This window comes from Plasmopara halstedii (assembly GCF_900000015.1).
Source record: "Plasmopara halstedii genome assembly, contig: Scaffold_614, whole genome shotgun sequence".
Taxonomy (NCBI): Eukaryota; Oomycota; class Peronosporomycetes; order Peronosporales; family Peronosporaceae; genus Plasmopara; species Plasmopara halstedii.
In genome coordinates, this window is record NW_020187532.1 from 1,418,299 (window position 1) to 1,432,785 (window position 14,487).

Consider the following 14,487-nt stretch of genomic DNA (forward strand, 5'->3'; position numbering starts at 1 on the left):
CTCTCCCTGGTGATAAGTTACGTGCTGGGGTATTTTTTTTATTTTCTGAAAAGTTGGGATTTTTTTTTTATATATGGCAAAAGTTGAGGCATTTTTTGTATTCTCTCTTTATTCTATGACAGCGATACATTCATCAGGATATTGGAGATAATTCTGACGTTATTCAAGAACCTGAAAACGCCACCTCAGCGACTTGAGCTGATACAACCCTATTTTCTTGAACGTTAAATATCCTATTTCTGGGCTAACAAACGCAAACAAGATCACATCACTCGCAATTGATATCAAAGACTCTTCGAGTACAATTCATGTTTAATGGCTGCACTTCGTTCTTCCAGCCGCTTCGAGTTAGGTGGATCCACACGCATTGTATAATTGTACCGACGTCGAAAGTCTTTCTTCTCTGTTAATGAGCGCAGCGCAAAATAGTACTTTGCATACACCGAAGCTGAAATGTAGAGATCCCACTGAATATGGTGCAGAAAGAGCCGTTCAAGACGGTTAATCGAGTGCAGCGAGAATTGAGGATAAATGTTGCTGATTTCGACGTTCCAGGAGCTTAAGTCTTGCCACACTTTCGATGCTAACAACAAACCACATACGACGATGGGTCTCCATGTGGCTGCTAATAGTGGCACACTGGCCTGTTCCATTAGTCTCTCGATGTAAATCAAGCACACAATAGTGCACTCTGCACTCAGCTGTGCCTTATTGAACAAATTCTTGCAGAAGCGGAAAATTTCGTCTACACTAGGAACATGTCGTTTCGAATTAATTTTTTCCATCCGGTACATGGTTAACGGGTGAATTCTTGGCAACCTGATAAACGTGTACTTGTACTGAGGCGTCACAAAATGTTCCTCTCGAAACGTTTCCTCAACTGGCAAATCCACGAGTCTTGGGGATGAAACAGTACTCGGATTTGAAATGCTGCCTTCGTCTCGATCTACAACTTGAAACACGGCTAAACTTCCTTCAATGAAACGTGTTGTTTCTTCCGTCAAGGTTGGAGATCGACACTCGCTCATATCTCTTTCATCTGACGTGCTGAGAGCTGACACCACCGTGGAAGAAGCAGTGGCAAGAGAAGCTAAATTATTGCTTCCACTACAACGTGACTGCTCTCGATGTCGCTTTTCGCAGCGTCGAATGTGCTGATATAGCACTACGCTCACACGTCGCAAGAAGTCATCACAATTTGGTTGTGCAATTGACGAGACAGATGTGGGTGGAGCCAAACTTGTTCTACCTACTACGCGATCATTTGGCTTCCGGTATCGAAGTGAACTGGTCTCGCTCAGTTTGGGGGTAAATACCGCGTGTGTGGGTTGGAATACGGGCTGAAATCGAACGCGCTTTGCCTCGTTGCTGGCAAATCCTCCTGGCGGTGTCTCATCCTCTACGGAGCTTGGCAGCAGCGGTGACAAGGACACACTAAGCGCAGCTTCTGTCATCGCACAAATACTAGTCAAAATGGTACGATTTATAAACTTGGGTATAAATTGCGCAAGTTTATTGCTAATTTCTTTCGTTTAACCTCAAAGTAAGTTTCCTAAAAACTACCATTGAGCAAATATGAATGTGAAGCGACGGGAATAGAAGTTGCCAATAGCTATCCACACATAAAATAAAAAAGTCTCTCCGGATCATTATCTCAAGAAAACAAAATGACCTTAGCGTTTAACATATCACCTTTTAGCAATCGTGACTGGTAGGTCACCTTAAAGATATTTAGCTACAACCTAGATATTATGTCATGCACTTACCGTAAGTGGGATAAATTTTTGTTGAAGATTATTTCGACCTGAAAAACTAAAACTCTTTCACAAAAGTTTTATAAAAACAGTTTTAAAATGCTTTCACGATTGCTTTGATTAAAGATGTAATGCTGCTACTAGTAATAGAAATTAACGAGCTAGATGTATTAACGTATTTAGCAATCTAATCGTTTAATGGATGTCAATATCCAGTGATCTATTTCCTAATTAATTTTAGTACATGAAGAACTATTGGAACATTGGAAATAGATCATTTAACAGAGGCATTTTGATCGCGAATTTGGCCACAAAATAGTCGTACATAGGGGAAAGGGGCTCACTTCAAATTTTTAGAATGTACTCATTACATGTTTAGGAATCCTTATACCTTGTAGACACCATTACAAACTGCTTGAACGAACTTTCGCGCGTTCGCAAGTGTAGTTTTTGAGGAGACAGGTGCCATAGCAGTGCGCATATGGAGCAAGACGAAGCAGCATTGTGCCGACATAAGTAAATGCTGAGCTCGTATGTAGTACATAGCTTGTAATTGATACAATGATTCACTCACAGATTCATGATATCAGTTATACCAGCTGTTTACTGTAATATGAACATGGCATCATCGCTTAGGTGTCTCAAGAATGAGCTTTTTTCTTGCGATTGCCTTCTCGACAACGTGGCAGCCGCTGAATATGAGCAAAAAGGCTCTCGTATCGACCACTTGCTGGCGTGATTTTGCTTTGTAGTGTCGCTTAGTGGTACTACAGAAAAGCTTCATCCACAAGAAAAATTCGGGGATTGGTCAAAAACGCATCACACTTCTTCTTCTTTCGAATATCCGCGCAACCTTTCTAGCACAACTGAATTCTAGCAGCGAGAAACGCAGAGAATTGGCCCCGGCCACTGGTGTGGCAACCTTTGAAAGAAACCTATTGGAGCAGGTGACGAGTCTAAATCACGCGACCGACATTTCTGCCTTTAAGGTTAGTGCGTTTTTAATCAAAGCCGCGAATGGGCTCTAATAACGCCATGAACGACGAGTTGCATCCTATTATGGACATGGAGGCGGTCGCCAGGCGAAGGCCGTTAGGAGAAAGCAAAGGGTTACGACGAGATCGGCTGGCTTCTATCAGCTCCTCTGGGTACTCGGACGCGTCATCTGTAGATGAGGCAACCAGTACTGCTTTGGACTTGCCACCCCACCTTCGCGATCATTTAGTGAGTGTGGCACATCGAAATTTGCCACCAGTGGCGTCGCTAGAAGGCGAGCGCTTGCCTCCAATTGACCACATGCGTCCTCCACCCATGCGCATTCCGTTGCTTCCTGAAAATATGAAGATGGAGCCAATACCAGGCATTAATCAACGCCGCCAGACGAAACGCGTGATTGTGTGTGGCGCTGGCATCATCGGGCTGACAACTTGTTATTATCTGTCAAAACACGGCCATGAAGTTCTTTGTGTAGAGAAAGAACGAGGCGTAGGCACACAAGTGAGTCTCTGCGACGGGGCCTTCTTAGACCCAGCTCTTTACGCGAGTTGGTCCGATGTGGCAAATTTGCGCAAGGGAACCGCTCCAGGTAGAAGGAACGCCATGACTCGACCGTTATCCTCTACTGCCACAATGGCGGCAGATGGCAACAGTGTCACTGTCACAGGAGGGCCTGCTGCAGCAGCTGCCTCTCGATTGTCTACAGATGGTGCAAGTGTTGCACGTCCAAAGAAGTCATTACGTGAGAAGCCCATCAAAATTGAAATGTCGGCTTTGCGGGACACAAAATTTTGGAAGTGGGGACTTCAGTTTTGGCACAATTCGAAAAAAGGGCGTTCGAACGAACATAGTCGTACTATTCGCGAACTTGGGTTTTATAGCATGTTAAAACTTCGAGAGCTGCAGGTAAATACTAAAAAAGGTGATATCGTTATGGATCAAACAGCGCAAGGCACTATTGAGATTTTCAAGCATCCCAGCGAGTTGGAGATGACAATGGAAAGCGATCGTAGTGCCCATTTGTCGGAATTGGGTATGGATTTGCAGCCGCTTCATGCCGTGCAAGCTCGCAACTTGGAACCTGCAATGCGATCTGAAGTATTTGATCCAGGAGCTATTTTGTCAGCTTTTGGCACAAGTGGAGATGTACATAAAATGTGTCAATCCCTTTATCGTCTTTGCATGCGACAAGGTGTGATGTTTCGATTCAATACGGATGTGCAACATATTTTGACCGACAAGGCGTCTATCATTGCGTTGCAGACAAGGAGGGGGTCTCTGATTGAAGGGGACGAGTTTGTGTTGGCACTTGGCAATTCGACTGCTTTAGTGGCCAAACGAGCAGGCGTCAAATTAGATATATATCCAGTTAAAGGTTATGTGCTCTCCGTACCAGTTGCTTCTGGTTTTCGAGCGCCAATTCACAATATTTTTGCGGGTGGCCAGGTCCTCATCGCACCTTTGGGCAAATCATTAGTGCGTATTTCGGGAGGTGTGGATTTTGTGAGTCAGAAAAAGACGGATCAAGAATCACCGCGGGAGGAGAAAAAGCGGCACGATTGGCTGCTAGCTCAAGCCAAGCTTGTGTTCCCAGATGGGTATTTGGACGTGGCAAAGATGCAATCGCACACTTGTTGGCGTCCAGGAACAGCAGATGGAGTGCCGCTTGTAGGTCGTACCAAGATTCGGAATCTGTACGTGAATGCAGGGCATGGCTCCAAGGGTTGGACTCTATCATTTGGGGCAGGGGCAATTCTTGCTGATGAAATCAGTGGCTTTCAACCTCAGTTGGAGATCAGCAAATTTGCACCGGACAGATTCGGCTTTTTTGGCTAAATGAAAGCGGTCCCAGTGACTGATGGGACCAATGACAACTTTTTTTAAAGTATAGAAACTTCAAGTGCTCGAAATTAAGTAAAGTGGCATCAGGCGTTGTCGGTAAGAATTCGATAGAGAATAGATGAGTTCTGGCGTGTAATTTACTCTTGCCTGGGTAACGCATCGAGATCAATGTTTAAGTTATGAGCCCCTGTGTATACGGATACAATATAATCAATTAAGTAATTCTCTCAAATAATTTGCTGTCATGGTGTGCTGATTCATAGTGAAATCTCAAGTTTTGTTACACATCGGACTTCTGCATGATTCTTCTTTGTCCGGAGCATCTGATTCTGCAGAAAATTTAGTGGATCGTTTAACAAGCATTCGACGACACGATTACGATAAGACTTTAGAAATTACAAATGTCGCTTGAGGAGAAGCAATGGATTCTGACGCTCATTTCAACCCTCTCGACTTTCTCACACAGTAACAACTTGCAAAAAACGTCCTCTCATAAGAGGCGGTGCTGAGAGAAGTGTGCCATGTCTTCTTTCAGGTTTCATAAAATAGTCAGTTGATAAGCATGTTTATTTCTCTTATAAACTGAAAATAAGTAGTTAATATAGTCTCTGTCTCTGATAAACCCTAGACAAAGTTGAAACGAAATCCATATACCCGCAGTGATAGCTGCACCTGACGGTATTGCAAGATATCTATCGAAGAAGAGTTAGTCAGCGAGTGACAAAATTGCCATTTCTTTCATTTTAACGAAGATGTTCGATTGGGATGCCATGAAGTGCCAGATAGGGCGAATTATGTCATTCTGAGCCAATTTTCTACCGACGAGGGGAATCATTCAAATTGATGATGTGAAGTGCTGGCAACTGGCGGCACCAAATTACGAGTGTTGCATTACTAAATTCATTTCATGCAGAGTACACAAAATCAGGTCGAAAAGATCCAGGCTGACATAGGAAAACCTCAAATCAGGCCAAAAATTTACTTGCGATGTTGATTCCCAGTCATACACACAGCGCTGAAAGAAGTTTTAGTCATGCTAAACATTATAGATTCCACGTGACTTCGAGCACATGATAGCAACACGGAGGTGTTTTTAGTCTTGGAAGACATCATTATTTATATGTCGTTTTCGGAGAATCGGAGCCATGACACCTGCTCGCGACGCGTTGTTGATCTATTGTTGATTTAGAAAACCGTCCTGCAAGGTCATGTTGAGACAATATACTTAATGCGACCCATCCAGGAGTTGACGTTTTGTGGAAGGATAAGATAGCACAGTATGAGCTCCCAATTAATTTAAATGGGTCACATGATTTCGATTTCGTGTTCGACACAAAATACGCGTCACGCGCCGATGGCTACAGTGGCATAACTAAGTCGTCGCCATCGTCGAGTTACCAAAAGGTCGGACCAAGATCTGACATGTACCTCACTACGTTCGAATACAGCACTTTTGCTGAAAAGCCGACTATAGAATTCAAGTAGAGCTAGTATTGTATGTGCGCGGACACGAAAGCATAAATGAGGATAAAGTGCGCTGTGGGCACCCTAATCGCGACTGAAACGAGACCTGATGTTGAGTTTGCGTGGTATGATCCTATATATGTGAAGGTAGCGCGCCACGCTCAAATTTTCCACTTCAAGAGATGACCGCTGTCAACAAACGGTAATTTCTTGCATAAACCCTTATCAGATGTCATTTGCCAGATTAATGATGCTGAAAATTTTGCTGTCAGCATCTGATTCTTTCAAGGGTAGATGTCTGCACAGGGACGCTCGCGCGATTTCGGTTCTCGTGTGCTAGCGAGTTCAGATTAGATCTTCTGTATAAGGAGATAACACAGCTACGACAAGGATCAACCTAATCCCATCTATTTTCCTATCAGCTAATAGACGCTATATAAGAATAGAGCGCATTACATTAGAGCGCTTTATATGACTTGTGAGTAAGCGTTTTGAAGGCCTCGATTCTGCGAGACAATCAATGATGTTTTTAAATGGTGTGCAACGCTAGTGCGTCTGCCGCCAGGCGTTGATCTTACGCATTTTGGTCATTATGATTGTGTGAGCTACTTACCGTGATAGGCTATGCAAACTTGCTTAGTTCACGACAAGAAGCTGCTTGCAATGCAGTTTATATGATAAAAGTCAGATTGCGCTTAAAGGGGCGACAGGGTTGCAAAGATTGCATGGACCAAGCGTTGTTTAAACCACCTCCGTAAGAAAACTTCATTTGATATAGGACATGGTGTGCTGGCTGTCAACTTTTCGAAAAGTACAGTTTTGCAGCTCACAATGACCCCGGCAAAACCATTATTCTTTCTGACGCGCTACAAAGTAACTCAAACTTAAAATGCACCACAATCTCGCTCGACGTCAGCAAAAATGCCTATTGCGCTGAGATGACTCTCAATACCATGCTGTTTAGAACAATGTCTTCACACGAATATTTCGCTGGCGCAAAAAGGTTGACCCGTGCTACAGGACCTTATATTAAGGGTGCAGTCGTGTTGCTTGGACCTTTATCAGGCGTTATGGTGTAGACGGCCAACCCCCGACGCATGACAGGCATGTACGATGCCCCTTATGTTTCATCCCGAACTGGTTATTTCATGAGTAACAGAATAGTCTCGTCAAAGGTCACCTTGACGGCTTGAGACAACGGGACGCTAACGCGCGACTTATTTTCGCCGCGTTATTACAAATGAAAGTGGAATTATGTGTGGTCAAGAAACATGAATCAAATCATAAACTTCGTTAAATGCCAGTCACAGCCATGATGTCCTGTAAGTATATATCATACTCCTGATCGCCTTACATCAGCATGTTGATAGATGTCAAAATAAATAGGAGCTCATCACAACATGCATGAAATTAGTCCTTATCATAAGATAGGGGTGCCGTAGCTCATTTTGCTTAGAGAAAGGTCGGTGACATTCGTTCTATACTTAAAATCATTTCGAGTGTAGCGGGTCGCAATCCGCTTACTCCGAGACTGACCACAAACTTAACCCACGCCTGTATCTAAATCTATAGATTTCTCTAATCAAATCCCTAATTAAAATGCATAACTACTGGCAGTACAGCCACGTACTGCCTTCTTGTTAAGGTGTAGCGACATCACTGTGTGATTACGCCGTCTTTTCTAGCCAACACTCTCGTATGGTCACGCTATCTTTTTGTGACCCAACCCTTCATACCAGGGAGCGTATAACCCCGTTACATTCTCCACCATCAAAAATTGTGAACACCCACACTTCACGTTTAAGTGTCGCCCCCTACGAGCCTCGCGAATCTACATCCCCAGGACCTTTTGCACGCATTCTCTGCTCATTGAGCCCTGTGTCTAGGACACAAATGACACCCAGTCTCGCTGGTCTCGAGAGCGCCCGCGGGCAGAGCCTTCTTCGTCTCCTGCTCGCGGTCCAACCCTAGACAGCACGTTTGCGGCGTCAAGAAAAGCACATCCCAATCGCTCGGCAATCGAGCACCGCGCACCACGCCCGCCACGGGCGAGGCTACCTCGTCGAGGATTTGGAGGAAGTCGACTACGAGTCGGAAACTCCATTCTCAGGATGGGAAGAAGAAGAGGGCGAGGTGCGTCAGCGGCGCGATGTGAGCCTTGCTCCAACTCTGCGGATACCGTGTCCGTATCCCGACCTCTCGACTTTCGGGAAAAGCGGTGACGCTTCCAATTGCCTCGACGAGGCACAGAGACAGCAGTTGGATGTTGCCCGCAGGGCGGCTACACGCGCACATCTACGGTCGGTCCTAGCCCTCAAATGTAATCCGACTTCCACTTCGGCTATCCCGCTACAGAAGCGAAGGACGCGATCACTTGATCGTTGTGCGTCTTCGTGGTCGGGCCTCCGGCCGCTACACAAGCTGAGCTTGACGAACGAAAAGATCTGCGAGCTCGCTTCTTGGCTCCGCTGGATACGTACCATACTCGACTTCGCGCTTTGAAAGAAGGCGCTCCTGTCCCGCAATAGGTATGATTTCTGTAGTGCTCGTCCCTGGCGAAACCGCTGCAGACGACGACGAGCCCTTCGAGCGATGAGTGCAGCGGCACCGAAAACTTTTCTCGTGCTTACCTTACAGCGAAGCCACAAGAAAGTGGACGTGCGTGTTGAGCGCCATCTTAGATTTAAGTTTGCCAACCTCAAGGCGCAACGCCGTTTTCCTGCGTATTGGCGCTCTGCGACACATGGACTCACCCATCACGCTCCAGCGGACTCTGTGGCTGCTCACACGGGTGAGTCTATGACCACAGCAGATCAGGGTCATAGCTTGAGCGCAGATTATGGCCCTCAGGCTTTCTGAGCTACTGCCAAGATGCGCAGTGCGCACGACGACGCGAAGCATCATGATTCTTCTGGTCATAAGCTACCACGACGTCTGGGCGGTCTTGCCGAAATGGCACCTCAAACTCCCACGAGATCTCAGAGTTTGTATCCCCACCACTTTACAAGATATTGGGTTTAACCCCGCAGGCAATCTCGACCCACAAGGCATTCCACATGGTAGTGAACGCCACCATTCTCATCAAAAAGAGTGGGCGCGATCGACCAAGTTGTCTTCGTCCACAGCCCGTTGACTCGCTATGCTCTTCAGCCTTTTGAGGACAAGATTTGTCGCGATCAAAACTCCGCTGAGCATCATGCTGAGTCGCATACCGCTATGCGGAAGACCTAGAGAGCTCGGAGCACTTTGTGCACCGACTGCTTTATGCTGAAGACAACCCCGCCCTGTCAGAGTAGCCCCTAGCCGTCAAGCAGACAAATGCGTCGCTTCGTGCGACGGTGGACCGTCTGGCGCCGTTTAAGATGGAAATTGTTGCACTCCGTGCTCAAAACCTGCTACTGGACCAGCTTCTTCGTGATCAAGCGCCTGTTGGCGCCGCTCTGGCGCCAACGCTTTCGCGTTTACTTGCGTCGGATATTGATACGGCTTGCGCATCCCACATAAAACATTGGGTGGTTGCGCATCCGTTTCGGACGGTTTGGGGTATGCGCAAGGCCCCGCTTAGTCACGATCTTAAACGGTCCAATAAACCGTGGATGGAGCTTCGTCTTAAAGTCAGCAGAAATTGCGTATGTAGCAAGGTTGTTCGTATCTGATAAAACCAGGTCTTTGACCCCAAAGTTATCGACATTTCTTTTGCTTCTTCGTCTGCATATAATTTCAGTATGTCTTGGCTTTTAGCCATCGCATCGCGAACGTGTCGTAAGACACTCAGTCTGGTAGACTGGAAGTCATCGACTTCTTTACGAACAGTGAGGAGGCTGCCATCATCTAGCCGCTCGGCTGTTCCTCCCGACCAAACCCTGAGTTATGGGATGCGGCGTCAGCGGGTCGCGAGGTGAGCGAGCCCGTTCACGTAGAACGGCGTGTAGCCGGAAGACGAACGCTCTGCATTGTTTATAGCGAGCTATAGAGCATGGCGCTCCAGCGCCTCGGAGTCTCAGCGCAGACGCTGCGAAGGACGGCTTCACAACGCGATTCACGCGTTCACTTTGACCATCGATCTTCGGATGGTCCGCTTTTGACATAGTCAACTTGGTGCCCAGTACCCGGAAGAGTGTAGACCAAAACTTCCCAAAGAAGCGCATGCCTCTATCAAAGACAATTTATCGCGGGAGTCAATGATGTCGACACGATCGACAAACAGCGTCGCTGTACCCACACCGTCGATGGTGTTCGGGACTGACGCAAGATGAGTTGACTTGCCCAAAGGATCCACAACGGCCACCACACCCGTGTTGCCCGACGAGTCCTTCGGCAGGCCAATCACAAAGTTCAAACCCATGGACTGCCAACACTCGAAGGGTACCGACAGTCCGACCAGCGCTTTCGGAGAAGGTTTCACTCTTTGACACTGCGCACATAGGTGCTCATCCATTTGTACAGCTTGACCCACCGGTAGTGGCAACTCAAATAGCTGTCAGACTTCTCACTACCGAGAAACCACTGTTAATGGTTTCGTAGGTCTCATAAAAGATAAATACTTATGTTGAGGAATCACAAATCGTGATGTGTCTGTCCTGTCGGTGCTATATAATTACGCTTCGCTGGATTGCGTCAGAGTTGCACGTCTTCCGGTCCAAATAAGCAAAACAAGCGCAGTGACGTCACTTAGAGAACGATACCAGATCAATCGATCCGGTATTACCCAGACGTTCTGCCCGTTCCTGAAGCAGCAGTAGTCTAATAAGATTTAAAACCTCGCTGAGAGCTGTAACTCGGGTACTGACCGCTGGTAATGACCAAGAAGTGTCGTACTCAATTTGCGCAAAGAGTGATGTAAATACGCCGCCTTACTCAGTTGATGGCCTTACAAGCTTCTTTCAGTAAACCATACGGCTAGATAGTCTTTGTATTTTGCTATTGCGATGTACAAAGCATTATGTAGACGTCGAGGTCATCGCCTCCCGTTCTTGCTGTAAACAGTTCAGCTTGTCGTCATAAGCCTGCAGACACAGCTACTGGCCGGGCCGTGAACTTGGGGTATGGACGGTTCCACTCGCTGCACTGGTCCCAAAAATGAAAATATAATGTAGCACAATTGAATAAATCTTCGCTCACTACAAAAGTAGTATCTTTTCCCCCTGGCAGCAGCATGTGGCCTTGTATCACCTGGGCTCCATTTTTAGTGCTGCACACGTAGCGCATAACGCTCAATTCCCTCAGGATAAAATCCTGATTTGCTACGATGCGCATTTGAGACGGCGTCAGCAAGTCAGATGGGTAATAAAGATTGCCCCTCTCGCTAAGTCTCAGCCGCTTTGCGGCGGCAATAATAAGTTACGGGTTTGATGTTGTCACTTTTTAGAATAAGTATGTATGTACAGCGGTATGCAGAACGCAAGCTCAATAAACGGGTGAATTGAGCTCCAGCACTACGGTAGTTCGCAAACGCTTTAAATGATGTGATTTACCACGCAATAACTGGGATCCGTCCGACCATCTGTCTGCGGGGGTGTGCGAAAGAGCAAGCCCAGTCTGGCGTTTAATCCCTTGTAGAGAAACGTTGACCAGATCATTGCTGTGATGTTGGATCCCAGTCCGATACAATGGCCATCAGCAAGGAATGCAAATACTTTCATCGAGGAGCGATTTAGCTGTGATCTCACTAGTGGTAGTATTGCTGTCAGCAGAAAGAATTGCCAACTTGCTTAAGCATTCCACAAAACCAAAATAATTACCAGGCACTTTTCGAGAGACTGCAGATAAAGTATCAACTTTGCGGCTGCCAGCATTGCGTCGGAGACGGTGGACTTGCCAATGACGCTGATGCATGCGACAAGTTTCCGATCCACCGACACGGATCACACATGCGCACATAAGTGATTACCCCCTGATACAGGTCAGCCCGTCGGTTCATAATATTCAGCAAATCATGTGTTCTTTCTCTTAAGAGTGACCTTCATGTTTATATCATCCGCCTCTTACGCGATTCTGTACCTGAGGTCCTCATTGTGAGGCATCACTCTATGCTTAGTATAATTTAGCTCAGTGCTGTAATAGAGCAATATATGAAATTAGACTAACGGGGTAAATGTGCAACCAAATGCTTCGAAAAAAAAGATCACTTGAGATTACGAGTTCTAACTTTCCAAAGTTTTCAGTCAAGCAACATAGGTTGCATATGATTCGTATGTCGTATGTGTTACGCCATTAATGAGCAACGTACAACGATGCTCAGTCTGTTTCGATGAGAAATGGATTAGTACCAAGCAAATGTAACCTATGTTTGATGAGAGCAGTATTTATTGCATGTGTTTTCTCTCAAGGATAGAATATTATTCTCAGCCTGTAAACGAACCAAACACTATCACGTATCATACCATTGACATCTAAATTGAAATACTGCATATCCTTTTTCTAATGATAAAGCGACACAGAAGACATGAATTGGCCAATCAGAATTCGAAAAAGCCAAAATTGAGGCCATTATCAGGTGTTATCTCATCGCTTCAGTGACTGCCTTTTCATATTATTTGCCACTAATTTTAAGAAGATTGGTGGAATTCGTGGAGGGTTGGCATAGGTTTCACTCTACTAGTACAAGAAGCTGGCCAGGCCAAGCATTCATAAGTTTCCGCGATTTGAGGCTTCGGCCAGCTCACACTGGCCTGTATATTTGTGAGTTCTCCCAACAGAATCTGCTTCCAGATGAATCTCCTTAAAAATATCTGGCACTTAATGCTCACGTGATATATCAGCGCATACAATCGAGCACTGCTAGCAAGTGTTCAATGTGGTTTTCCACATTTAAATTCCCGTAATCTGCACAACCATGGGCAAATACATCGTTGAAATGGTTTACATTGTAACGATGTGAGCAGAACAACTGCTCCAGACGTTTGGACGTCGATAGTACAATTGACAGTTCTCGTGGCATAAACTACCGCTTTCAATGCAATCGCTCGAAAGGCGCATCACTATTTCTCACGAGTAGTGAATAATAGCCATCAACTATGTCAATACTGCTAAAAAAGGCACGATTTGAAACATGCCGATACCTTTTTTGATACAAAGCGTTAATGCAAAGTGGGAAGATTTTTATCTCTTTAGATTTATTTCATACACGACACGAACAAAAGCTTTACGACTTTGCACTGTGTCAGTCGAACGATTTATTGGCGTGTGCCGCGATATTCGGGCTCAATTATAAAGGGGATTTTATCACGCACTCGATACCAGGGTATTACACGTGTTGTGTCTCGTCAACTGGTCAAGATTTTCTTCAAAGAGCAAAAATGGATTCGAGTGATCCTTAGGGTTTAGCTACCGACTCTTCACTTTCAGCGCTCTGAGTGTTCTTAATGACGAACTCATCCATGAAGATAGATTATACCAATCGTTCCATTTTGGTGACTGCATCGTTTTGCAGTTTCTCTCACGCTTTTCACTTGCCAAAGTCTAGACTGCGTTCCGCTCTACCATGCTGTCAATATACATCATTTTTAAACCCCACCAGCTCAAAGCAACTTCGTTCAGGGAAAGACAAGGAGAAGTCTAAGTACCTTGATCGCTTCACTCATAAATTTATAGCCTTCATCTCCATTAATCCGTGGAGCTTTACAACCCCGCACGGTGGTCGTTTCAAATGGTACGGCTTAGTCGGCACTACCTGGCCCCTCTACTTGCGACTCACAACCTCCTGTCTTCGTGTATCAGGAGAATTGAACGTTCCAAAGCTACCGCAGCTTTATGCCCGCGCCAAAAGTGCTTCAATGGCTTACTTGTAGAGGTGTTATTATTAGAAATTTAAGTTCTAGCTTGATTGAAGTGCAAGAAACCTTGTGTTGTTGACTTTCAGTTATTCCTGATTAATAGCGTTCAAGTCACTCCATACTTAGGATGATAAGGTATAATAAAGTTGTCTCGGACGGGACAATGTTCCCTTCAAAGTTCCTCAAAATTATCGAAAGGTGGAAACATTCGACGGTTAAATTAGCGACTTCGTCGCAAGAGGTACAAATATCTCATTTATATTCGGCTTCACCGATGCCTTCGCGTGTTGTATACTAATCTCGACAGTTGCACGTCGTAGGTAATTGCTTGACACAAATAATTTGTTTAGGACTCCGCAATTTTTTATAGCCCGTAGTGTTCATAACGACAACCAATCGGGCCCATTGTTCAAAGAAATAATCGCTCGATTAAATGCTGTCTAAATTTAATGTAAATATTAACATTATTGATAATCGAAAAAGTATAAACTTTTTGGAGATAATTTGGGATTTTCTCAAGAAAAATTAAAAAAAAATCAGTTAAAAAAAGATTTTGATGATTTAATTAAAAAATCATCAAAATATATAATTAAAAAACGAGAGAATAAAAAAAATGCCCCAACTTTTGCCATATATAAAAAAAATATCCCAACTTT

The 14,487-nt window shown here is 45.1% G+C and overlaps 2 protein-coding genes across 2 annotated transcripts; one reads left to right on the forward strand and one right to left on the reverse strand.

Moving 5' to 3' along the window:
- Positions 1–284: 284 nt before the first annotated feature.
- Positions 285–1,454, reverse strand: PHALS_12303 (cyclin-y-like protein; the record flags this gene model as incomplete). Its single annotated transcript, XM_024727828.1, has 1 exon — positions 285–1,454. One exon carries the CDS (start codon positions 1,452–1,454, stop codon positions 285–287), a length of 1,170 nt encoding a protein of 389 aa, XP_024578365.1.
- Positions 1,455–2,789: 1,335 nt separating this feature from the next.
- Positions 2,790–4,586, forward strand: PHALS_12304 (d-amino acid dehydrogenase small subunit; the record flags this gene model as incomplete). Its single annotated transcript, XM_024727829.1, has 1 exon — positions 2,790–4,586. One exon carries the CDS (start codon positions 2,790–2,792, stop codon positions 4,584–4,586), a length of 1,797 nt encoding a protein of 598 aa, XP_024578366.1.
- Positions 4,587–14,487: the final 9,901 nt, after the last annotated feature.